At 39.5% G+C, this 25358-nt stretch overlaps 1 protein-coding gene across 2 annotated transcripts in view; it reads left to right on the forward strand.

Moving 5' to 3' along the window:
- LOC143523179 (adhesion G protein-coupled receptor F5-like) overlaps positions 1-25057 on the forward strand; it is a 40890-nt gene extending 15833 nt beyond the window's left edge. For both annotated transcript variants that reach the window (XM_077017455.1, XM_077017454.1), the window contains exons 12-35: positions 789-974; positions 5547-5582; positions 5782-5931; positions 6152-6325; positions 6518-6550; positions 7518-8507; positions 9705-9848; positions 10050-10223; positions 10759-10788; positions 11901-11954; positions 12088-12117; positions 13835-13957; positions 14490-14599; positions 15067-15131; positions 15737-15873; positions 16421-16618; positions 17212-17418; positions 20547-20693; positions 20857-21035; positions 21126-21296; positions 22039-23394; positions 23533-23574; positions 23736-23795; positions 23909-25057. In XM_077017455.1, coding sequence (XP_076873570.1) covers positions 789-974; positions 5547-5582; positions 5782-5931; positions 6152-6325; positions 6518-6550; positions 7518-8507; positions 9705-9848; positions 10050-10223; positions 10759-10788; positions 11901-11954; positions 12088-12117; positions 13835-13957; positions 14490-14599; positions 15067-15131; positions 15737-15873; positions 16421-16618; positions 17212-17418; positions 20547-20693; positions 20857-21035; positions 21126-21296; positions 22039-23394; positions 23533-23574; positions 23736-23795; positions 23909-23986 — 4874 coding nt within the window. In that variant the 3' untranslated portion in view covers positions 23987-25057. The remainder of the gene's footprint in view (positions 1-788; positions 975-5546; positions 5583-5781; positions 5932-6151; positions 6326-6517; positions 6551-7517; positions 8508-9704; positions 9849-10049; positions 10224-10758; positions 10789-11900; positions 11955-12087; positions 12118-13834; positions 13958-14489; positions 14600-15066; positions 15132-15736; positions 15874-16420; positions 16619-17211; positions 17419-20546; positions 20694-20856; positions 21036-21125; positions 21297-22038; positions 23395-23532; positions 23575-23735; positions 23796-23908) is intronic.
- Positions 25058-25358: the final 301 nt, after the last annotated feature.

Here is a 25358-nt window from a genome sequence, read left to right on the forward strand (position 1 = left end):
AATTTAGTGGTTGAGTAACTTATTCTGAATTTAGGTTTGCTAGCATTTGACATCTTTGGATGGTACAAATGGAGTGTTTGTGATGCATGTGTCTGCCCTCCCCTGTCAATCAAGTTTGTGTTCACATTTTCTTCCTTGTTCCTGTCTATGAGTGTTATTTTCAGTTACCACGACCCTGTTAAGCCCCTCCTCTCTAGTCATATATTCACCTGTGTCTTTTTCAAGTTTTCGACCCCTCATTTCATTCATGTTTTGTTAGCCTTTGTTCTGTCACTCTGGTGTTTTTAAGTTTGTTCCTTATTCTGTATTTCATGTATTTTTATCTTAGAGATTCACATTTTCCTTGTGACTTTCCCTGAGGGGTCTCCCTACATTTTTGTGTTAGAGTGTATTGTGTGTATATATCGCAATGTCCTGTCGTTCACACAAACGGAGCTTGAGCTTAAGGATTGGTTGTCTGTCTCTGTCCTCATCTCCTGAGGAAATACCGTCTCACCTGTCAAATAAAACCCTATCCTCTCTGCATTTGATGCCGCCCACTACTCTGCTCGAGCGTTACAATGTTGCAGGGATTTTACACCATATGTACAACTTAGCCTACATATGACAAAATATAAACAGTGAGGTTCACTCTAAATTAAGCGTTATAAACTGACCATATTGACTGTCAGTATGTACTTAATTTTTCTGTACAACTTCCTAAGAATTACAACCTCCTGGATTTTATATGCTGGCCCTGTTTCAAAGTTTTTGTTTGGTTTAACCAGTGAAATCTCCATCTTTTGCAGCCCCAACATCAACCATCACCATGACATCATCCACACAGTTGACCACACCAATCACAACACCAACAACATCCACACAGAGGAACACATCCTCAACCATCTCCACACCAACAACCACACAGATGACCACAACCTCAACCATCCCCACACCAACAGATAAGACATGTCTAACTTCATCACCATCAACAGGTAAACACATTAAAGTAGCTGCCATAGAAAAACTGTTTAAAACAGGGGTGTGTCCAAACTATGGCCCGCGGGCCAACTGCGGCCCAATGTCTAAAAATCTAAATATCAAGTGAATGCAGAAGATTTCAAACACGGTGGGAAAGAAATCAATAGAAAGTGATTCTGATTTGCAATGAAGCTGTCGCTGAGATGAAAGAGTATTATGTCCATCTGCATTATGAGACCAAACATCAGTTCTACACATTGTACACCAGTGATGAACGAACACAAAGTCTAGCAAATGGCAGCTAGCCTGCAAGCTCAACAACACCTTTTTTACGTACTAACAAAATACTGGGAAACACCACAACAGCAAGCTATGAAGTCACTAAACTTATAGCCCAGCACAGGAAAGCATTCTCAGACGGTTATTTGATAAAGCCGTGCCTCATTAAAGTCACAGAGATAATGTGCCTGGAAAAAGTGCAAGATTTCAGAATGTGCAGAACGTGAGCTTAGCAGCATTTTATATTTCACCAGAAGATGGCAGTAAACTCCATAAAAGCTATTTTATATTTCACCAGAAGATGGCAGTAGACTCCAAAAAAAGCAAATGTGTAAATGTGTCGTATTTTGTCAATTGTGATTTTTACACTGCAATTGAAATTTGTCCTCCGCTTTTACCCCTCTGTGCAGTTAGAACACACACACACACACACACACACACACACACACACACACACACACACACACACACACACACACACACTAGTGATTACTAGGGGGCTGTAGATCACACGTGCCCAGAGTGGTGGGCAGCCCTAGCCCGGCGCCAGGGGAGCAGTTGGGGTTAGGTGCCTTGCTCAAGGGCACCTCAGTCATGGCCTCAGGTCTGGGAATCGAACCCACGACCCTCCGGTCACAAGACCAGTTCCCTACAACCAGGCCATGACTGCTCCATTTCACCATATTTCACCAGAAGATGGCAGTAGACTCCAAAAAAGCTATTTTATATTTCACCAGAAGATGGCAGTAGACTCCAAAAAAGCTATTTTATATTTCAACAGAAGATTTCAGTAGACTCCAAAAAAGCTATTTTATATTTCACAAGAAAATGACAGTGTATACTATACCAGTGATTCTCAACTGGTGGGTCACAACCCAAATGTGACCAGTGAACGATGGCGAAACGCAAATATATCCCAGAGTATTTAAAATGTGGATTTTCATTCATTGAAGACAAACATGAATGTGCAACTTGGAACCACTGCTTTTTGCACAGAGGCACTGGTGGCTAAGAATATGGTTCCTGTGCTTGATGAAGCTTTGCAAAATGTCATCAAAGTGGTGAACCACATAAAACAGAGTGCGATGAACAGCTGCTGCTTTTCAAATTTATGTACATATTTGGGCTCTGAGCATAAGTAGGTGTTGTATCACTCCGAAGTGCGCTGGCTGTTGAGAGGTAGGGTCCTGTCACGCTTTTACGAACTGAAAACAGAAATCGCCTGCTTCCTTGCAGAGAATAACTCCTCATATGCTCAACTGTTTGACAATGACACCTGGCTAGCACTTGTTGCAAATCTTGCTGATATTTTTGACCAACTCAACACATTAAATGTGTCTTTGTAGGGGAAAGGACACAACATTTTTGAACAGTCAGACAAAATTGTAGCGTTCAAGAAAAAGATCAAACTGTGGGTAAATCATTTATCCAAAGACAGAATGGACATGTTTCCCAACGCTTCCCATGAAGCACAACAGCTGGACACCACGGCCAAAAATGACTTGAAGAGAATGATCAATATGCATCTCAATAAACTTCAAGATCAGTTTGACAACTACTTCCCACAGAGACATGAAGATAATAGCTGGATACGCAACCCTTTCATTGTCAACATTGAAAGCGTTGCGTTGCCAAACAACGAACAACATCAGCTGGTGGAACTGTCATGTGACCAGAAATTCAACGATGTAAGCCTTTCCCAATTCTGGAGCAGCAATGTGATGGCTGAATATCCTTCCCACTCTTGTAGTCAAAACAATCCTACCATTCAGCATGAACTATCTTTGTGAAAGTGGCTTTTCTACCTTGGTCCAACTCAAGTCAAAGCAGAGAAACACACTTAATGCTGAGCATGATCTGAGAATAACTCTGTCTACTGTCACTCCAGACTTTGAAGCTCTGATCAAAAGTAAAGTACATGCCCAACTGTTTCACTGACTTACACAAAAGACAGGTTAGGTGAAATTATCTTGTTTTGTAGCCTTATTTATTTTATGTTGTTTATTGAAATTTAAAATTATTGAGTTAACTTTTATACATGCAGTTAGCATAGTCCTCCTCAGTGTCTTATATTGTACACTGAATACACAAGTGAAATATCTAATTTTATGGCCTTATTTTATGCAATTTTGATATTTAATTTTATCGTAGTGACTTTTATACATGTTGCCATGGTCCTCAGTTTCTTAGAAATTGTGCATACATTTACTTTGCATGCTTATGTATGTTGTTTCTGAAGGCTATGTTTAAAAAATACATTTGTTTGGTTTGTATTATATAAAAGTGGGTTGCGACTTAATAAACATGTGAAAATGTGAGTCCCGGGCTGAGACCAGTTGAGAACCACTGTACTATACTATACTATACTGTACTGTATTATACTTAGGGGTGGGCATAGATTTATTTTTTTAATCTAGATTAATCTCACTGAAATCTTGAAATTAATCTAGATTAATCTAGATCAGGTATCACCAAATGGCGGACCGCGGTCCGGATCCGGACCCGAACGCCGTCCTGTCCGGACCCAATCACATTCCTGATTAACTGGATACGGACCCAAATGCCAAAAAAATTTTAACGGGAGACTATATTTTAAAACGGAGAATTTATTTTCAGACGAGTGTTACGTTCACCAACCATTTGAGTGTTACGTTCAACCCCCCCCCCCCCCCCCCGCTCAACAACTTTCGTTCGCCACCCCCCCCCCCCCCCCCCCCCCACTCAACAACTTTCGTTCGCCACCCCCCCCCACCAGGGGCTCATCTCCTGTTTCCAAAATGCATCAGTAGAGGGTTTTCCATCCACCGAGTTTTTGCGCATTTTGAAAATGCTCATGAAAAAAGCTGGATGGAAAAAGTCCAAAATTCGAAAAAAGCCCCAAATATCGCAAAAAGATTTTTATGCTAGGAGGAGGTGGAAAAGTTAGACTATCGCATTGCCAAAATTCGGAAAAACTGGATGGAAAAGGGTTTTTCACATAAACGATGACGTATCATGCCTCAAGTCATGTGGTTCTGTACATGATCGCGATGTAAAGATGGCAAATGCATACAAAAACAGTTCTGGAGAGAGCAAAAATTGAATTTAACTTCTCCATGTATAGATAAGAAAAAGAAAAAAATGTTTCAAAACCTCAACGTGCAAAAATGCGTAACGGTCAGATGGATGTAAAAACCACTATTGTTTGGCGTCCTCTCACGTGATCTAAAGTTTATTCGCATAACTGTAATGAATGGAAACAAGGCTTAATTCGCATTTTTTTTCTGCCGAAACTGCGCATTATTTTTTCGAAAGGTTTGGATGGAAACCCGGCTAATGACTGCTTGAGGAAGCTGTTCTACTTTGATACTTGAAGAAAAAAAAAACATGCTCAATAAAATGTAGGCTACTCGTGTTCAACGGTTTATTCAGTTAAACATGAATTTGTAAGCCTACATACTGTACATTAAATAACATGTTTATTCAGCTAAACATGATATTTGAAATGTAAGCCAACATTTAGTACATTTACCCTCACGGACGTAATTTTCAAAAGTCAGTTTTGGTCCTCTGTAGTTTTAACGGTTAAAAAGAAATTACGAATCTAGCACTAGGACCATGCAGAAAACGACCGCTCCTCCTTGACGTTCCTAAAAATGAATTTTCCATGAAACAAACCTGGCGACTTCGTGGCTGCATCCATATAAAAACACGTACGATTTGTAATTCACAGGTTTAAAAACTCGTTCTCGCCCCTACTGTGCAATTTGGTTAGGAATACAGCCAAGCTAAACTATCAAGTTGAAAGTCATCATAGTTTGCTTACCCATTTTGACCCAGTTCCCAACCCAACTTTAAGAATAGATTAACGGCGATAATTTTTATATCGCCCGATAAGAGTATCAAATTAACGGCCCACCACTAATTATACTATACTATAGCGGCAGATGGCAGGGTATACTATACTATACTATACTATACTATACTCCTCCCGAAATGCTAGGCTGACTGGTTGGACATCATTCCTTGTCCTCGGAATGCCAGGCTGAATGGATGGCTCCCACACATGTTCACCTCTCCAAATCTGGCCCTCACTGCAAAAAGTTTGGACACCCCTGGTTTAAAACTTTGTACTTGTCTTATTTATATACTTTCTGTTCTGTTCTATTTTTATTTGCATTAATGCTAATGGATTTTCAGAAAATTCTAGGTGCCCAGCAGTTCTCGAATCAGAGTAAATGTGACAGAACCTTTCCTTATGTCTGAGTTCCTTCAATGACATTCATTTTAGAGTGTTTCTGACTCTTTCTATTGGATTCCCTTTACAGATAACACAACATGTCCAACTCCATCACCATCAACAGGTGAATACATCAAAGTAGCTGCCATAGAAAAACTGTTTAAAAGTTTGTTCTTGTCTTATTTTTATACTTTCTGTTCTATCCTCTTTTGAGCCAATGTTATGTATTTACTTGTTGATTATTATTACAGAGTCATTACCATGTCAATGCCAATTTATTAAAAGACAGAGGTTAATCAATGACATTTCCCTTTTTCCTGCAGCACCTGTTGTGCTGGAATACATAATTGAGGCTGAGATTGACATGTTGGACACTTCAGTCATGAATTACCTGAAGGAGCTGCTGAAGATAGTCAGTTTTCCCCACGTCATTAGGGACATCGTGGTCATCACTGAAATTGACATTACTACAGGTAAATTACAATTCAGTCTCCGATGAGGATTACTGACAGAGGAAATCAGAAAACGGTGAGGCCTGTAGTTAACAAGAACTGCAGATTTAATTAGACATTATTGAATAGAGGATTCCTAGTCAATTATTTCAAAAATTTCAATTTCACAATATCGTTGAAACAAATTCCAAAACATTTTATTTCAAAATGTGCTAACTGTAATGTGTTTGTCATTTCCCAGTGTGCCTTCCTAATAATACAGAATACCAATGCAGGTGTGAGGATCAGTATTTCTGGCCATGTGACAAGTGCTTAATGTATCAGCACTGTGATGACCTCATCAATGGCACATGTGGTTGCCTTAGTGCTATTCCAAATGATGGACAGTTCTGCCAACCAATGACAGACCTAACTAGTACGTACAAGCTTAACCATGACAATGGTTTTTTATTGCTGTTGTTTGAGTTGCATTAGTGCTAATGGATTTTCATGTCCAGCAGTTCACAAATCAGAGTAAATGTGACAAAATCTTTCCTTATGTCTGAGTTCCTTAAATAACATTCATTTTAGAGTGTTTCTGACTCTTTCTCTTGTATTCCCTTTACAGATAACACATGTCCAACTCCATCACCATCAACAGGTAAACACATCACATCAAAATAACTCAAAGGAAGAAGTTTCAAAGTTTGTGATCGTCTTCTTTTTCTACTGCCTTTTTTATAATAATTTCTCTTTTCAGTCAATAATGTATTCACAATATACAAAAAATTACAGTATTTCATTTGGTAAATCGGTATATTGAGAATTTAGTGGTTGAGTGACTTATTCTGAATTTAGGTTTGCTAGCATTTGACATCTTTGGATGGTACAAATGGAGTGTTTGTGATGTATGAGTCTGCCCTCCCCTGTCAATCAAGTTTGTGTTCACATTTTCTTCTTTGTTCCTGTCTATGAGTGTTATTTTCAGTTCCCACAACCCTGTTAAGCCCCTCCTCTCTAGTCATATATTCACCTGTGTCTTTTTCAAATTTTCGACCCCTCATTTCATTCATGTTTTGTTAGCCTTTGTTCTGTTACTCTGGTGTTTTCCTCCCCCTTTGTTAGTTTGTTCCTTATTCTGTATTTCATGCATTTTTATCTTAGAGTTTCACATTTTCCTTGTGGCTTTCCCTGAGGGGTCTCCCTACATTTTTGTGTTAGAGTGTATTGTGTGTATATATCGCCTGTCCTGTCCTGTCCTGTCGCTCACACAAACATGGCTTGAGCTTAAGGATTGGTTGTCTGTCTCTGTCCTCCTCTCCTGAGGAAATACCCTCTCACCTGTCAAATAAAACCCCATCCTCTCTGCATTTGATGCCGCCCACTACTCTGCTCGAGCGATACAGTGTTGCAGGGATTTTACAACATATGTAAAACTTACATATGACAAAATATAAACAGTGAGGTTCACTCTAAATTAAGTGTTATAAACTGACCATATTGACTGTCAGTATGTACTTAATTTTTCTGTGCAACTTCCTAAGAATTCTAACCTCCTGGATTTTATATGCTGGTCCTGTTTCAAAGTTTTTGTTTGGTTTAACCAGTGAAATCTACGTCTATTGCAGCCCCAACATCAACCATCACCATGACATCATCTACACAGTTGACCACACCAAAAAACATCACAACACCAACAAAATCCACACAGATGACCACAACCTCAACCATCCCCACACCAACAACAACCACACAGATGACCACAACCTCAACCATCCCCACACCAACAACAGCCACACATATGAACACATCCTCAACCATTCCCACACCAACAACATCCACACAGATGAACACATCCTCAACCATCCCCACACCAACAACAACCACACAGATGACCACAACCTCAACCATCCCCACACCAACAACAGCCACACATATGAACACATCCTCAACCATTCCCACACCAACAACATCCACACAGATGAACACATCCTCAACCATCCCCACACCAACAACAACCACACAGATGAACACAACCTCAACCATCCCCACACCAACAACAGCCACACAGATGACCACAACCTCAACCATCCCCACACCAACAACCACACAGATGAACACATCCTCAACCATCCCCACACCAACAACATCCACACAGATGACCACAGCCTCAACCATCCCCACATCAACAACATCCACACAGATGACCACAGCCTCAACCATGCCCACACCAACAACAACCACACAGATAACCACAGCCTCAACCATCCCCACACCAACAACATCCACAGAGATTACCACTGCCTCAAGCATCAACACAGCAAAATCCACACAGATTACCACAGCCTCAACCATCCCCACACCATCAACAACCACACAGATGACCACAGCCTCAACCATCACTCCAACAATAGCCACACAGATGACCACAGCCTCAACCATCAACACACCAACATCATCCACATGGATGACCACAACCACAACCATCACCCCACCAACATCATCCACACGGATGACCACACCCACAACCATCACCATGCCAACATCATCAAAACAGACGGCCACAACCAGCACTTTCAACATGTCAACATCAACCATACCTATCACCACAACCAGAAGTATGGTTACAAAACCTTTCTACTCCTTTCTACCCCTTCAAAATTCTGTTCATTTCACTGACAAAGATGATGTATGTTATTGCTCGTATTAAACACAAAGCCTGCACGATCGCCTTTAAGGTGATAACAGAGCAGGCTCCCTCCTATCTTCACTCGCTTTTAAGGCCTTACGTTCCGGCCCGACCGTTGCGCTCCTCCACTGAACGTCGCCTTGCTTTACCTAACATCTGTGGGAAGCAATCCAGACTGTTCTCCTCTGTAGTTCCTGGATGGTGGAATAAGCTGCCCTCGACCATCAGAGCAGAGCAGTCTCTCACTAGTTTTAAGAAACTCTTAAAAACTGAGCTCTTCAGTGAGCACCTGCTCTAGTGACTTTAAACACTCCACTGCACCACCATCCATTTTTTGCCAAGTCTGAATTTTATTGTATCTACTCTTTTATAGTATTGTAAGTCGCTTTGGATAAAAGCGTCAGCTAAATAAATAAAAATAAAAAAAATAATAAAATAAAATAAAAAATGTATATATGTATGTGTGTGTGTGTGTGTGTATATATATGCATACACACAGTAGAACCCCGGAACCTGACGCTAATTCGAGAAACGATGCAGTCAAGTTCCGAATTTATTTTCCCCATAACAAATAACTGAAAACGGATTAATCCATTCTCAACCATCAAGTTGAATTCCAATGCTAAGTCTGTCACACGAATGCCTTTTTCATACTTCTCTATGATCCCCTTTTTCAACTCTTCTTGGGACCCATGTTTTTTGTCTAAAATAGTGCAAAAAACACAACAAGCAATAAAAATACAGCAAAAGCTTGGAGCACAGCCTCAAACTGGTTTAAAACCCATTGAACAACAACACAATTTTTTTAATTTATTTTGCGTCGAACTTCAAATATGTGGAGTACTGAGGTGATCAAGTTCCGGGGTTCTACTGTACACACACACACACACACACACACACATACACACACATACACACTGTATATGTGAAATGTCAGGTTTTATATAATTGTTTTTACCATGTTAATAATGACACAATACTATTACAATTAATAACCTATTAGTTTGTACTAATTGGAAAGTTAACGTGTAATTCATGAATAAGTATAGATTTTAATATGGTGCCATCACAATGTATATTCCTGCTAGTGAAATGCTACTCAGTGACTTTTCCCTTTTTCCTACAGTTGCTTCTCTCGTGATGGAATACATAGTTGATGTTGAGATCGACATGATGGACACTTCACTCATTAATAGCCGAACGAACCTACTGAAGATTTTACCCTATACCATTAGTAACATCATGATCAGTCAAATTGACATTACTACAGGTAAATTCCATTTTAATCTAGGCACATGATTACTGGCTGAGGAAATCTGAGATCAATGTAGTCAAGTATTTCAGATATAATTACAAAGTACTAAAGAGGTTTTATTATATAATTTTTAGTATTAAACATTGCCCTAGCAAAAATAAATGTTTTTATTTTTTTCAAATCTGCTAACTGTAATGTGTTTTTGTCATTTCTCAGTGTGCCTTCTGAATAATACTATATACCAGTGCAGGTGTGAGGATCAGTATTTCTGGCCATGTGACAAGTGCTTAATGTATCAGCACTGTGATGACCTCATCAATGGCACATGTGGTTGCCTTAGTGCTATTCCAAATGATGGACAGTTCTGCCAACCAATGACAGACCTAACTAGTACGTACAAGCTTAACCATGACAATAGTTTTTATTTGACATGGCAATGGTTTTATATATTGAGTTGCATTAGTGCTAATGGATTTTCATGTCCAGCAGTTCTCAAATCAGAGTAAATGTGTGATGGAAAGTTCTGCTAATTGGTTCTGCCAACCAATGACAGTATGTATGTTGTAATAAGAAAACTGGCACATGTGAAGGTTTTTTATTATATTGTTAGCATTAATGCTTCTGGAGAACAAATATAACAATAACGTAATGTGATTGTGCTATTTGTTAATTTCATAGTAAAACCAAAATAATAATAAATAATTATAAATAAAATAATTTTCAGTTATTCCATTTGAGAACACTTAAGTATACATTAACTCACATTTTGCCTAAGCCTATTACTCCAGTATTAAAATTTAGTTGTCTTGGATTTTTGGAATCAAACTTCTGTATGTCCTCAGAGTTCCTTATGTGTAAGATCATGAAAAAAACATTAATTTTACAGTAATCTTTAATCATTTCAATGGTTTTATGCCCTTTACAGATATCTCAACATGTCCATCACCACCTTCAGGTAAACACTTTACAGTAACTGCACAAGGAAGTAATTAAACACTTCTTGATTAACTTTTTTTTTCTTTTTTTTTTTGTTAATTTCTCTTTTCAGTCAATATTATGCATTTACAGATTACTTACTCTAGTCAAAGTCTCACTAATGAATCATATCTGTATAACTCAATTATATTAAACTGCACTAAATTAGGCTGTCCTTGCCAATTTGCCCCTTGGTGGGTATAAGTTACTACAACTTGCTACATTGAAAGTTTGGGTGTTTTTGGGTAAATACTAAATGTGCTACTGCTTCTGCAGAACGTTTGGGAAAAAAAAACTTTACACAAAGGTCCACACTAAGAAAATATGGTAACATGAATATATTTTTTTGGAAAAACAAATTGCCACATGTGGTCCACTTGACATTGGAATTACTTTACTACAGCCCTGGCTGTACAGTGGGGGCTGTGGTGATGTTCTGGCTGGCAGCCCGGCATCATTCTTAAAATAGTACTAAAATTAAAATAGTATCCACAATTGATGAACCACAATAACTATGGTTACAAAACTTTCCACCTTTTGACAAAATAAATTATTGGGTGCACTTGTCTTACAATGCATGACAGTCTTACAATTAGAAATTTTGAATACTGTCAGTTTTGTGGGATCCTTGGGAAACAATACAATAGAATCCCGGAAGTCGACGGTAATCCGTTCTGGAATTCGCGTCACTGATGCACTCGAGTTCCAATTCTAATTTCCCCATAAGAAATAACTGAAAATTCTGAAAACACATACATTTCTCTATTTCCCTATAAAAATGATCAACAATCACAGTCTTAGTTAAGTAGTACTGTATAAAGCTAATGTTTTAACAAAAATATCCAATGAATTCCAGTTTTTTCATACTTCTCTATGTAACCATTACCGTCATTGAGTGGACCTGATTACCAAAATGTATGTAGGAGAACCACAGCCACATACAATAAGCAAATGTATGTCGAATTCTGAATATGTCGAGTATTGAGGCGGTCGAGTTCCAGGGTTCTACTGTATATTGTTTCAGAATCTTAAATTAGTTTTTTGTTCAATGATTTAACCATTGAAATTCTATCTATTCTATCACTATTACAGCTCCAACCACACATACCATGACAACATCTACACAGTCAACTACAACCACAATAAGTATGATCACAGAACTCTAAGAATAATTACACAACGCTGTAACATTCCTTCTTTGTCAAATCTAATTCAGGTTTGAATGCTATATGTGGTTGTGAAGTTTTGTACAGTGACTGAAATTATTTCTTTATTACAGGACAATCACCACTACAGACAACCACAAAAAGTAAGCTTACAAAACCTTTTTGTAATTAATTCACATGGCATGTGGGCTTATTGACTTATTTGAATACATTTAATGTCTTTAGACATGTACCACTGTTTTTGCAGAAAGGCTGACATGGCTAATTAAACAAGCTCTTAATGAAACTGAGTGTTACGTTGTCTATGGGCAGGCATGACGCAAATGCAGGATAACATAGATTTATTAACAGAACCACTCATAGAATACAAACACGGAGAGGAACTAAACACAGGGAACACTATACATAAGGAAACACCGTAATGATCACTAACCAATAAACAGCAGGGAAAATTACAACGGGCGCAGACTCACTGACATTGCAGACTACAACTAAACAATAGACAGCAGGGAGAATGCAATAAACAGATACTCAATACCATGAGTGCAGGCTCACCCACATTACAGGCTACAACTGAACAATAGACAGCAGGGAGAATACAATAAACAGATACTCAATACAATGGACAACCCAGCGAAACTTTAACGAAAACAGGGAACAAACGGGTGAGACGAACGAGCAACCAAAGACGTTAAACAAGTCACGATACTCTGGCACATGGAGAAACAGCAGGGAACACAACAACAAAAGAAACCAGGCTAATGGGAACATATAGACAAAACTAAAGACGAAGCTTTACTGAAACCAGGGGCAAACTCGAGGGCAAGGTAAAAAGGGGAATGAAACGAACTCGAGGGGAACACGCAAAATAGCAAAGGGGAATACAGGGAGAGAGGAGAGAACGAGACAGGGATAACGCATGACTTACGGCCAATGACTGACAATGATAGACCGGGCAGGGGCAACTAAATACACAGGACCAGGAAGGAGAAACAAGACACAGGTGCAACCGCTGAGAACTAGGCGTGACGGACAGGAGGAAAATGAGAAAACGGGGCGGGGCTAGGGTAGACGACATGAGGTTGGGAAGGAGGGTGAGGCTGGACGTGACATAACCCCTCCTCTACGCGTGCCACTCTGGGGCACGCAACAGCCAACACAAGGGGGAGTCCGGACAGGGAAAACAACAGCAGAGCGAGGAGAACAAGACACGAAGGCGTAACAAGGGGAGGAGACACAGGTGGCTATGGAGGCAGGGGAGGACACAACATCAGCAACAGGGACAGCAGGACAGGACCGGGAGCGCAAGGGAAGACCAAGACGGACAGGCCGTGGGGGCCGAAGGAGTCACCCGACATGTAGCGGGAAAAGCAGGAGCCATGAGCGACCCCACCCGTGTCGCAGAGGCAGGCGTCGTCGCCATCAGGGACCAGGGACGCCGGGCAGGCGTCGTCGCCGTCTGGGGCAGGGGACGCCGGGCAAGCGTCGTCGCTGTCTGGGGCAGGGGACGCCGGGCAGGCGTCGTCTGGGGCAGGGGACTACAGGGAGAGAGGAGAGAACGAGACAGGGATAACGCATTTTAGTACTGAGACAACCGCCGCAACCCAAAAACCATCCACACAGATGAACACACGCATGGTTACAAAACCTTTCTTCTGTCAAAATAAATAAAAACACATCATTCCTGATGTCGCTTGCAATTCTGTATTTCTTTTATTACCTTTGAATTGTGTGCATAATTTTCTTTAAAAGTATGGATGCTTTCCAGCGGATTCTGAGCTCTTTGTTGTGCACAACATTGTAAGCTGTTTAAATGTAAGATATATTATGCAGAATTTTGTCTCATGGGTTTCATCACAGGAATGGCCACAACTACTGCACCAACTACAACCACAAGCACCATGACCACAAGTACAACCACCATGACCACAAGTACCACCACCACAACTGTACCCACCACAACAACAACTGCAACTTCTACAAGTATGGTTACATGTAAACTAAATAAATCAAGTCATTTTCTACTTTCTTTGTTTTTACACATTTTATAAATCTTGAACCTTTATATGAAGATGTGGACACCTGGCCATCGCACCTGTACAGAGCTTGTTGGAAAATCTGCATTAATATAGAATTCCACCTTTGCAGATACAACAGCCCACCCTCTTCTGGGAAGGCTTTGCATAAGATAGTGTCGGGCTTTACATCAAAACTTTACATTTGGCACTAAACTATGGAAATACCCGAGTTTTATTCAGGAGGAAAGTGACGAGTCTGGGAATAAGTAGCTCGTTCACAAACTGACTTGTGGCAAAATACCATCCTATAATAGCTCGGTGTAGCGCCACAATCCCAGAGTGGCTGCTGCATCAGCAACCAACCAAAGTGTGTGTGGTTGAAACACCAAAACATAAAAATTAGGAGGGGTGTCCAAATTAATTTGACCATAATTTGACCATACACTGTATTGTATATTAATGAATATTTATATATTTCTATTTTTCTTTTTTAATAGGCAGCTATAACATACCATTGTCTTTCACAATAAACCAACCATTTAACCTCGACCTCGACAGTCCAAATAGTGCAAAGTACATTCTGTATGAAACAACCTTTCAAACAACAGTAAGTGTTGTATGCATTAATCTCTGTAACGTGCGAGGGTAATGCAGGATGCCAGGGTGAGAGAACACTTCAAACAACAAAGGTTTATTTAATTGATAATAGTGCGTTTAGAGCAAGCAAATGTAGATGTTTAGACTCAACAAAGATGAGCAACAAGCACAACATAGACTCATAATAGTTTTACTTACATTAACAAGACACAAGTGCAACAATGCAGACAAGACAAGAAAGAGGTGAGATAAATTACACAAACACATAGGCACACAGACATAGATGAACCAGAGGGACATGTCAGGGGCATTTTTTTTTATGCTGAAACCTTTCAGCTCCTTATTAATATTAATATGTTTGATGATTTTGTCACTGAAACTATGAAACTATAGGAATAGCAATAGGTATTGTCTTGTACATATGTTGTCACTGAGGATTAATATTAACAGCTATTTTTATCTAATCTATTTCTCCAGATTGATGCTTCTTACAGATCTGTACCTTCTTACCAGCCTAATTCTGCAAGGGTGACTGATTTCAGGTAAATGTAATTACATATTAATAGGAAAATACATTGAAAAAAAGAGTAAAGGAAGAATTTTTTTTTTAATGTATGGAGATAAAGTTTTATGCGTGCTTCTGAAAATATTTGTATTTCCATGTGTGATCTGTCTTAGTCCCTCCTTGTGTTTTCTAACCCCGCCCCTCATTAGTGAATTCATGTGATTCTTGTTTAGTTTGAGTATATGTGCCCTGTATTTGTTTTTTTGTGTCAGTGTTTTTTTGTTTATTCAAGCCCTGCTCCTGGCGTCAGTGTTCATTGTTGCGGTAAATTGCAGTGTATTTTTGTATCATGTCTTCTAGTTTGTTGTGTGTTAGTTTTTTTTTTTCTTTGTCGGACTGCTCTTAGGATATGACCATGGACTATTTATATGACTCTGAGTTTGGATTTGCATACAATAAATCTCGCTCTTCTCAGCGTTTGTGTCTGCCCCATCTTCCCTCTACACCTTCGGCATTTCAGAGATTCAAATATTACTGCTAGCTTTATTATTGTTTATCAAAGACTTGAGGATTCAGAACATTCTTGATAAAACCTTTTCTTTATGGTGACACATTTTAAATGGTATTTTGTGTTTTCAACAGACCTGGCAGTGTGATTGTGCACTACACTATTACAGTAACAAGCGCTAACCCTGATTTGGCATCGGCAAACAACCAACTTGTTGACAGTCTTATTAAACAAAGATTTCCAATAATAACAAATGCACTCACTCAAATAGGTAGGGGCATATTTCAATTTTATATTTAGGTATTTTTAAATATTTTCTGTTTTTATTATTATTGTTGTTATCATTGTCATTATTATTGCAATATCATTACCAATAAAAAATGTGACAGTTATGTCATACTCTTGGGATATGTTAAAAGTTGTTTATTAACTCATTATTTTATAGTGAAACTTTAAGGGAAACATTAATTTAAAATATATACTTAAATTTATTAATTATAAACATTCTCTTTATTTTTGTTTATGTTTTCATATGATCACCTTATTGATGCATGTAAACATCAAGCTGATAAACTCACTCTTTTCTGCTCATCTTTACCAAGGGTAATCCTAGTGTGCCCTCTGGTAATACTGCAGACAAAGCTACAACCAGTGACTGGAAATATTTTTAGAAAGGGGGCTGTTTGACATTTTAGGTCTTTTTTCACAAACATAAGAACTTTCATTGACTTGGTTTAGGCATTTCAAACATTACAGATTAATCAGAAATTGTAAACTACAAAGTTAAAAGTGTTAAAAAGTATGTTTCTTATTCTTAGTTCCAGGTGGTATATCTGTTAGCAGCAACAAAGTATATCCAGGATCAACTGTATCATTAAACTGTACAATTCAGCCAAATGATCCTGGGAAGATTGACTGGGCCATGAACGGCAATGTTCTTCAAAACACAACTAACAATATAATTGATGCCACTAGACGCAAACTTACTGTCACAAATGTGAATTCTGCCAATAGTGGTAAGTCACAGACCCAAAATCAGTTACATCAGTGCATTTATCATACTTATGCAATACGCAAATTATGGATTGAACTAAGATGAAACACCTTTATTATAACAGAATGAAATGTAACTATTGATTCTACTTTAAACAGCCCAAAATGAAGGAAAGATTTTTATTCCCACAAGTGTGTGTGTGAAACAGGATGGGGGGCTGCATATCCCAGAATACACAGTGGGGAAAACAATGTTTCCAGATATTTTATGTATTAAAATATATGTAACATGTAAATGCCTGAATATTAAATCTGTAATGTACGGTGTCCCTGAAAGGTCATTGCTCTGCAAGCGGAAAACACGCTGCAAATACAAAATAACAACGGGTGCACTACATTTCGGAAACGTGCTGCAAATTCAGAAACGCAAATCCAGTAATGACAGTGAAGTAAAATCATACTTAATTTACTCCATTTCAACTCTTACTACACTTTAGGAGTGTCATTATAGATTATTCCAGCGGATCCCAACAACATTCTGCCAGGCAGTTTTGTGGTTGATTTGTAGTGTACAGTGGAATGAATTTTGCATTTTTTATTTATTATACTATCACAGGTCAATATTCATGCAAGATGACAATTAACTCAATTACCTATGAAGCTTTGATGGCAATTACCGTTCTGCCAAACCCCAATCTCCAAACAAGTACTAGCAAATCTGTGGAATGCAATGATACCACAGTCACGCTGTCATGCTGTGCCGATACGAGCTACACAGTGAATCTGAAGGTGGACAGCATTGTCTGTGCCCAGTTAACAACAGGTAATACACACACACCATTTTATATTTGACTTGAGTTTACAGGTGTAACGCAGCTCGCGCTGCGGAGCGAGGGGACGGACACAAATGCTGAGAAGAGCGAGATTTATTAAAGGGCATACCATCATCGTCATCAGAAAACCAGTCCGGGTTCATCACGGGAGTGCAGTCATAGACAGGCATGATAACACAGGAGACACTAACCAGACAGGGAATCACAGAAAACAGGAACAACCAGGCGATAAGCAAACAAAACTACACTGAAAAAAATAAAGCATTGGCTCAATGTAATAAAATTGAATTAATCAATCACATTTTTTTTCATTGACTCAATCCAAAAAACTTAATTCATGACTAAAAGAGGTTAGTGATTGTAAGGTGTTACCAGAGGAGAGTGTAGCTAAACAGCATAGGATAGTGATATGTAGGATGGTTTTGGAGGTGAAGAAGAGGAAGAGAGTGAAACGGAACCTAAGATCAGGTGGTGGAAGTTAAAGGATGGTGTAAAATTCAGGGATGAGGTGAGGCAGGTACTGGGTAATGGTGGTGGTGTTCTGGATACCTGGGATGAGACTTCAAATGCAGTGAGGGATGTGGCAAGGAAGGTACTTGGTGTGACCTCAGGACAGAGGAAGATAGACAAGGAGTCGTGGTGGTGGAATGAGGAAGTTCAGGAAAGTTTGAGAGGAAAGCGGTTGGCTAAAAAGAATTGGGATTTTCAGCGAGATGAAGAAAGTAGACAGAGGTACAAGGAGATGTGTCGTAAGGTAAAGAGAGCAGTGGCAGAAGCTAAAGAGAAGGCATTTAGCAAGCTGTATGAGAAGTTGGACACTAAGGAAGGGGAAAATGATCTGTACAGAATGGCCAGACAGAGAAATCGTGATGGGCAGGATGTGCAGCAGGTTAGGATGATAAAGGATAAAGATGGAAATGTGTTGTCTGGTGAGGAGAGTGTCTTGGGAAGGTGGAAGGAGTATTTTGAGGAACTGATGAATCAAGAGAATGAAAGGGAAAGAAGGTTAGAAGAGGTAGAGGTTGTGAATCAGGAAGTGCCCCAGGTGAGCAAGGAGGAAGTTAGGGCTGCAATTCGGAGAATGTGTGGTAAGGCAGTTGGACCGGATGATATTCCAGTGGAGGCATGGAAATGTTTGGGAGGGACAGCAGTGGAGTTTTTGATTGGGTTATTTAACAGAATCTTGGAAGGTCAGAAGATGCCTGAGGAGTGGAGATGAAGCATAATGGTGCCGATTTTCAAGAATAAGGGCGACGTTCAGAGTTGTACAGGGGAATAAAGTTGATCAGTCACACCCCGAAAATCTGGGAAAGAGTAGTGGAAGCTAGGCTTAGAGGAGAGGTAGAGATCTGTGAGCAGCAGTATGGATTCATGCCAGCTAAGTGCACCACAGATGCTATGTTTGCTTTGAGAGTGTTAATGGAGAAGTATAGGGAAGGGCAGAAGGAGTTATATTGTGTTTGTTGACTTAGAGAAAGCATATCTTAGAGTACCGAGTCAGGAGCTGTGGTATTGTATGAGGAAGTCAGGAGTAGCAGAAAAGTATGTGAGGGTAGTGCAGGATATGTATGCGAACTGTGTGACAGCAATGAGATGTGCGGTAGGAATGACAGACAGGTTTAAAGTGGGGGTAGGACTACATCAGGGATCAGCACTGAGTCCCTTCCTGTTCACAATTGTCATGGACAGACTGACGGATGAGGTTAGGCAGGAGTCCCCTTGGACTATGATGTTTGCTGATGACATTGTGATCTATAGTGAGAGTAGGGAGCAGGTGGAGGTGAACTTGGAAAGATGGAGATATGCTTTGGAGAGCAGGGGAATGAAAGTGAGCAGGAGTAAAACAGAGTACATGTGTGTGTATGAGAGGGCAGACGGTGTACAGGTCCAGCTACAAGGAGTTGATTTGGTGAAGGTTGACGAGTTTACCTACTTAGGGTCCAGGGTACAGAGTAATGGAGGAAGTGAAAGAGAGGTAAGGAAAAGAGAGTGCAGGCAGGGTGGGGTGGATGGCATAAAGTGTCTGGGGTGATCTGTAATAGAAGGGTGTCGGCCAGAATGAAAGGAAAGATCTATAGGACAGTAGTGAGACCTGCTATGTTGTATGGACTGGAGACAGTGGCACTGACAAAGAGACAGGTGAGGGAGATGGAGGTGTCTGAGATGATGATGTTGAGATTCTCATTTGGAGTGACGAGGAAGGATAAGATCAGAAATTAGTTTATTAGAGGATCAGCACATGTAGCATGTTTTGGAGATAAAGTTAGAGAAGCGAGATTGAGATGGTTTGGACATGGACAGAGGAGGGAGGAGAGGTTTATTGGTAGGAGGATCTTGAGGATGGAACTTCCAGGCAAGAGGAGGAGATGTAGACCTAAGAGGAGGTTTATGGATGCAGTGGTAGAGCATATGAGAGTGGCTGGTGTGTCAGTGGAGGACACTCAGGACAGGGCCAGATGGAGGAGTTTGATCCGCGGTGGCGACCCCTAAACGGGAATTGCCAAAAGAAGAAGAAGAAGAAGTGTAATATATTTGTTATGATGGACTGTACTGTAACATCAAATGTTGGTTGTTCAATAGAGGAGGGAAAGATTTAGTGAAGGGTTAATGTTTTCTGAAGATCTCAGACAGATATGATTATGTTCAAGGTAACTGTAAAAATTTGCATGAAATGCAAGTTTAAAATTGAATCTAACAGAACACTTGTTCTACGCCCTTCTTTCTACCATCACAGCAGTAATGTGATGTGAAAGATGGCATGACTCCAGTAAACTGATAAAAGTACAATATAATTAAAATAATATAACTTTTTTTTTTTTTTGAATGCAGAAATCCCAGAAGTCTCTATGACAGGACATTCTGGAGAAGGACAGAGATAAAAGCAGTGCCTGTCCAATTCTTTAATTAAAAAGTTGATGTCAGTAGATCTTAGTGTATTCACTGATCCCCTTTATGTTTTCAAGCAGTCATAATTCACATAAGCAGAATGCTTTGATGAGAACGTGTGAATGTGGGACAGGGGCAGTATTGCAGACAAAATAAAGTGTGAAGCCTTGATTTCCCAGTGTGTTTTAAACTCTGTTTAATGAGCCCAGTGGTTTCGCCTGCACTACTACAGGGTCGGGATGCAGCACCTGCAAATATACTATCAGGAAACAGGACTGTCAGACCAGTGATAAAGTAATATGGGTCACATGTGAAGCCACTGGATATGATTCACATGTTTATGCGACAAAACCATTCTCGATAAAAGCAACTAAAAAGGGTGAGTAACATTATGAGACAAAACCATGCAGGCCTAAAGTGAAGCAAGTTTATCTTATGCATGCTTAGTTGTCATAGTCATGTTATTCAAATGTGTACAAAAAAATCCTCTTGAAAAGCCAAATGTTGTGCAGGTTCACTGAAGTGTGATTTTTCCCCTTTAGAATTCATCTGCTTTAATGAATCCTTTGGAGGAGGAGATTTAAATGACACAAAAGTTGGTGACTGTCCTCAAAACATGGTTGGAAATCAAACAGGTCTGTGTACATCATCAGGATGGGTGATTCTGGACCAGACAAACTGTATCCTGATAGTTATTCAAGATCTGATAAACAGGGCTCAGGTGAGATTATTTAATTTGTGCTGCTTATTTCTAATATAGAGAATTTGCATATGATTTTAGAGTCCATAATGACTTTTTCTGTGTCTGTAGAATTTAGTGGTAGCAGACATCCCACAAATCACAGCACAACTCAGCAATGTTACTATAGCAAACGGTGCTACCATAATAGAGTCTCCAGGAAATGTACTTGGAATTGTTGGTATACTGAAAGAAATTGCTTCTGTGTCACAAGCAGCAGAAATCAATCAACCCACAATGACGGTACATATATTAATTTTTGTATGGTTTTTATCTATTACACAGGTCAACAAAAATAAAAAAATTTACTGGTGCCCAAAATATTTTAATGAATTTGGGGTATTTTTGGGGTGCTGATTCTGAATATGTTTTCAGTTTTGCCAGATTGGCTCAAGTTTTTGAGATTTTTGGTATCTTATTTATAGCACTTATATAGCATTAGCATATAGCATTTATAGCACAAGAAGAAGTTGTAATAACGATCCAGACACATTCTGTTACATTTGTGGTGAATATACACTGCAAAAACATAGACGAAACATAACAGACTTCATTAAAAAAGTGTATTTGGCCTATTTTGGGGTTATGCTTGGGGACCAAGACAAGTCTTGGGCACCACACATAGTGTGTTTTTTTTACACATTTCACGAAAAATCTCAAAAACTTGAGCCAATCTGGAAAAACTGATGACATATTCAGAATCAGCACCCCAAAGTTACCCTAAATTCGTTGAAATATGTTTGGCCCCAAAAATGCTGTTGACCTGTGTTATTATCTATATTTACTGTTTTAGGGAAGCTCATGTAATAAACACACCAAGCACTATTAATAAATAACTAATAATACTTTATTACTAAAGTTAATTACCAGTATCTAAAGTTAAAAATGCAAGTTCCTTTTGTTAGGTAATGAAGAAATAGAACCATTGTGTTATTTTGTTAAATTACATGACTCATGTATATTACATTAATATTTAAATTTAAAGAGTTTCCTGCAAATCCTGGATGTCATTGCATCAAAAGATGCAGGGAAAACATGGACAACTTTGAACAACGGCAATACAACCAAGAATACCAGCTCTGTACTGCTGAAGTCCATTGAGGATATGGGACAAAAACTCTCAAATGTGACCTTTGGAATAATAACCAACACTACTCAGCTCAACAGAACTCAAATATCTGCACCATATTCTGGACCACTTGGTATAAATTCAACTCTATTAATACATATCCCTGAGATTAATGTACCAGCATTCTTCACCTTTATAGATTTCTCAACTCTTAACACTGTTATGCCTGCTCGAATTGCAACCAGCAATGACAGTCAAACTGGGACCAGTATTAATGGAGATGTGGTTGTGGTCAAGACTGAAACAACAGTTAACAACATATCCTTTTCATTTTCACTTATAAACAACTTACTGGGAAACCCTCAGTGTGTGTTTTGGAACTTTGATCTCTTGGATGGCACTGGAGCATGGGACTCAACTGGATGTGAACTAAAGTTTGTAAAGAATCAAAGTGAAAGAGTTACATGTGAATGCAATCACACAACCTCTTTTTCAATCCTGATGTCATCATATTTTGTGGATAATGTTGCCTTGGCCTACATAACTTACATTGGTGTTGGGATTTCAATGGTCAGCTTGGTTTTATGCCTCATTATTGAAGCCATTATTTGGAAAGCCATGACAAGGAACGACACATCCTATATGCGGCATGTCTCCATAGTCAACATCGCTCTGTCCCTCCTGATTGCGGACATATGCTTCTTCATTGGAGCATCAATTGGGTATCCAGAACGGGAGACACCAGTGGGTCCCTGCAGTGCAGCAACATTCTTCATCCACTTCTTTTACCTTGCGCTTTTCTTCTGGATGTTGCTGTCAGCACTCTTGCTCCTCTACCGTACCGTCATGGTGTTTTCTGGATTGTCCAGGGTCAAGATGATGGCCATAGCGTTCACTGTGGGCTACGGGGCCCCGTTACTCATAGCTGTCATCACTGTGGCATCAACAGCTGGAAACAGAGGATATGTTGCACAAATGAACGCATGTTGGCTGAACTGGGATCAAACGAAGGCCCTCTTGGCATTTGTGATTCCAGCTCTGACAATTGTAGTTATCAATCTCTTGGTGCTTATTGTGGTTATATACAAGATGTTGAGGAGAGGAGTTGGTTCCTCCAGTCAGCCAGATGAGAAACATGCGTTAGTGGTCATTGCCAGATGTGTGGGGATTTTAACCCCTCTCTTTGGACTGACCTGGGGATTCGGCATCGGGACCATGGTGTCCACCGCTTTGGGAATCCACGTGGTCTTTACAGTTCTTAATTCATTGCAGGTACTAATTTTATTTCACATATTTTAAGAAATTATTATTCATTTATTTATTTAATTTTCATTTTATTGATTATAAAATGTGTTCGAAGTTATGCATTGTGTGCTTAATACAGAAAAACTGTCATTTATCTTTTGAAAGGGCTTCTTTATTTTGGTGTTTGGAACATTGCTGGACAGTAAGGTAGGTACTGTCAGTCTTGACAAAACCCTTCTCTATAGAGAAACAAAATCCATCGTTTTACATTCAAGCATCTCTGTTGGTTGTATTACTGAAATTCAACATACATCCCTTTTCAATACATAAGGCAGTGCTTTGAGATTATAAGTGTTTTGTGCTTGCAGATCCGAGAGGCGCTGGCAGGAAGGTTATCACTGGCAAACATTACTTCCAACCGCACAAGGGTAAATAGTTTTATAAATAGGGTAAATAGGAATGAATGTGCTAGATATTTGGGATTTATTCATCCACACTTCAACAGTACCTAAATGTTGATGCTGTCCTGTCTGAATTTCAGAGCACTAGTGCAGGACCATCATCCTCTAGTGGACCCCCTATCATTCGCAGGATGCGGCAGAGGACAAATGTGGTTTGATGTCATGTTTTAAGTATCATGTACCGTCACACCTTAAACTGTAGATCAGGGTTCTAAACTGAATCTAACGAGGACTGCAGTGTTCAACATCACTAGTTAAGATGGTTACATTTTTACCATTTTAACAAAAGTAGGTTAAAATAGATTAATGTCATGGTGGCAATGCCAGCTGATGTCATAAACCCTCTGTATGTTTGTAGCATATCTAGTTAATGTTTCTACTTTGTTATTCAGAATGTAATTACAGTGTACAGTATACAAACTTCTTGGTTATTATAAAACCATATTTAGCTACATTGTTCTGTTGCCCAAATGTATGTGTGGTATTAGTTATTTTATTGCTGTTACTTTACCAAACTACACCAAATATGTAAGCTTTTTAAATACTTAAATAGCATGTTACTTACATGCTGATATTTTGCAGATGGCAGTTTCTCTGAATATTTAACACTAGGACTACCAGCATTTTTATACCACTCCTTCTTCCAAGAGCCTGTCAAAAAACCAGTGCTGGGCACCTTTGCATCCCATTAGGCCATCCTTTGTTATGTACATGCAGCCATCTCAGGTGTAACCCAGTTTGACAAGCAGTCATGGCCTGGTGGTAGGGAACTGGTCTTGTGACCGGAGGGTCATGGGTTCGATTCCCAGACCTAAGGCCATGACTGAGGTGCCCTTGAGCAAGGCACCTAACCCCAACTGCTCCCTGGGTGCCGAGCTAGGGCTGCCCACCGCTCTGGGCACGTGTGATCCACAGCCCCCTAGTAATCACTAGTGTGTGTGTGTGTGTGTGTGTGTGTGTGTGTGTGTGTGTTCTAACTGCACAGTTGGGTTAAAAGCGGAGGACAAATTTCGAATGCGGTGAAAAATCACAATTGACAAAATATGGCACATTTACATTTATGGCCAGATCAAGTGTAAAAGAACTGAACTGCACTACACACATGATGGACATCACATCACCAGCTTGTTTTACTGTTGTTGCTGTTGTGGCCGTTAGGGTGGTGCTTCAAAGACCAATTTTGAGATTTGCATTAAAATATCAGTCATTAAAATAGCCTTTTTAAATAAAAATGCTATCACCACACTGTTTCTGTTTGTTTCTATTGTTATATTTAATTTGATAACCACCAACCCTCATGTAGATAATCAGGTAATCCCCAAACACAAGAGTTCTTTGTGCTCTTAATGCTACTGTTTATTTACCTCTAAAATCTGAGAAGTTGATGTGGTCAGGTGGTGCTAGTAGAATGCTACTACAACAGCAAGCCCAGTGAAAGAGGCACCCTGAAGCACATGAGGGGGCTATGATGAGAAGGTCTATGGTGATCTGTAGTCATGGGCAACCTGCTAGGCTCCCAGAGCTCAATCA

Source organism: Brachyhypopomus gauderio, chromosome 9 (genome assembly GCF_052324685.1).
Source record: "Brachyhypopomus gauderio isolate BG-103 chromosome 9, BGAUD_0.2, whole genome shotgun sequence".
NCBI classification, from domain to species: domain Eukaryota; kingdom Metazoa; phylum Chordata; class Actinopteri; order Gymnotiformes; family Hypopomidae; genus Brachyhypopomus; species Brachyhypopomus gauderio.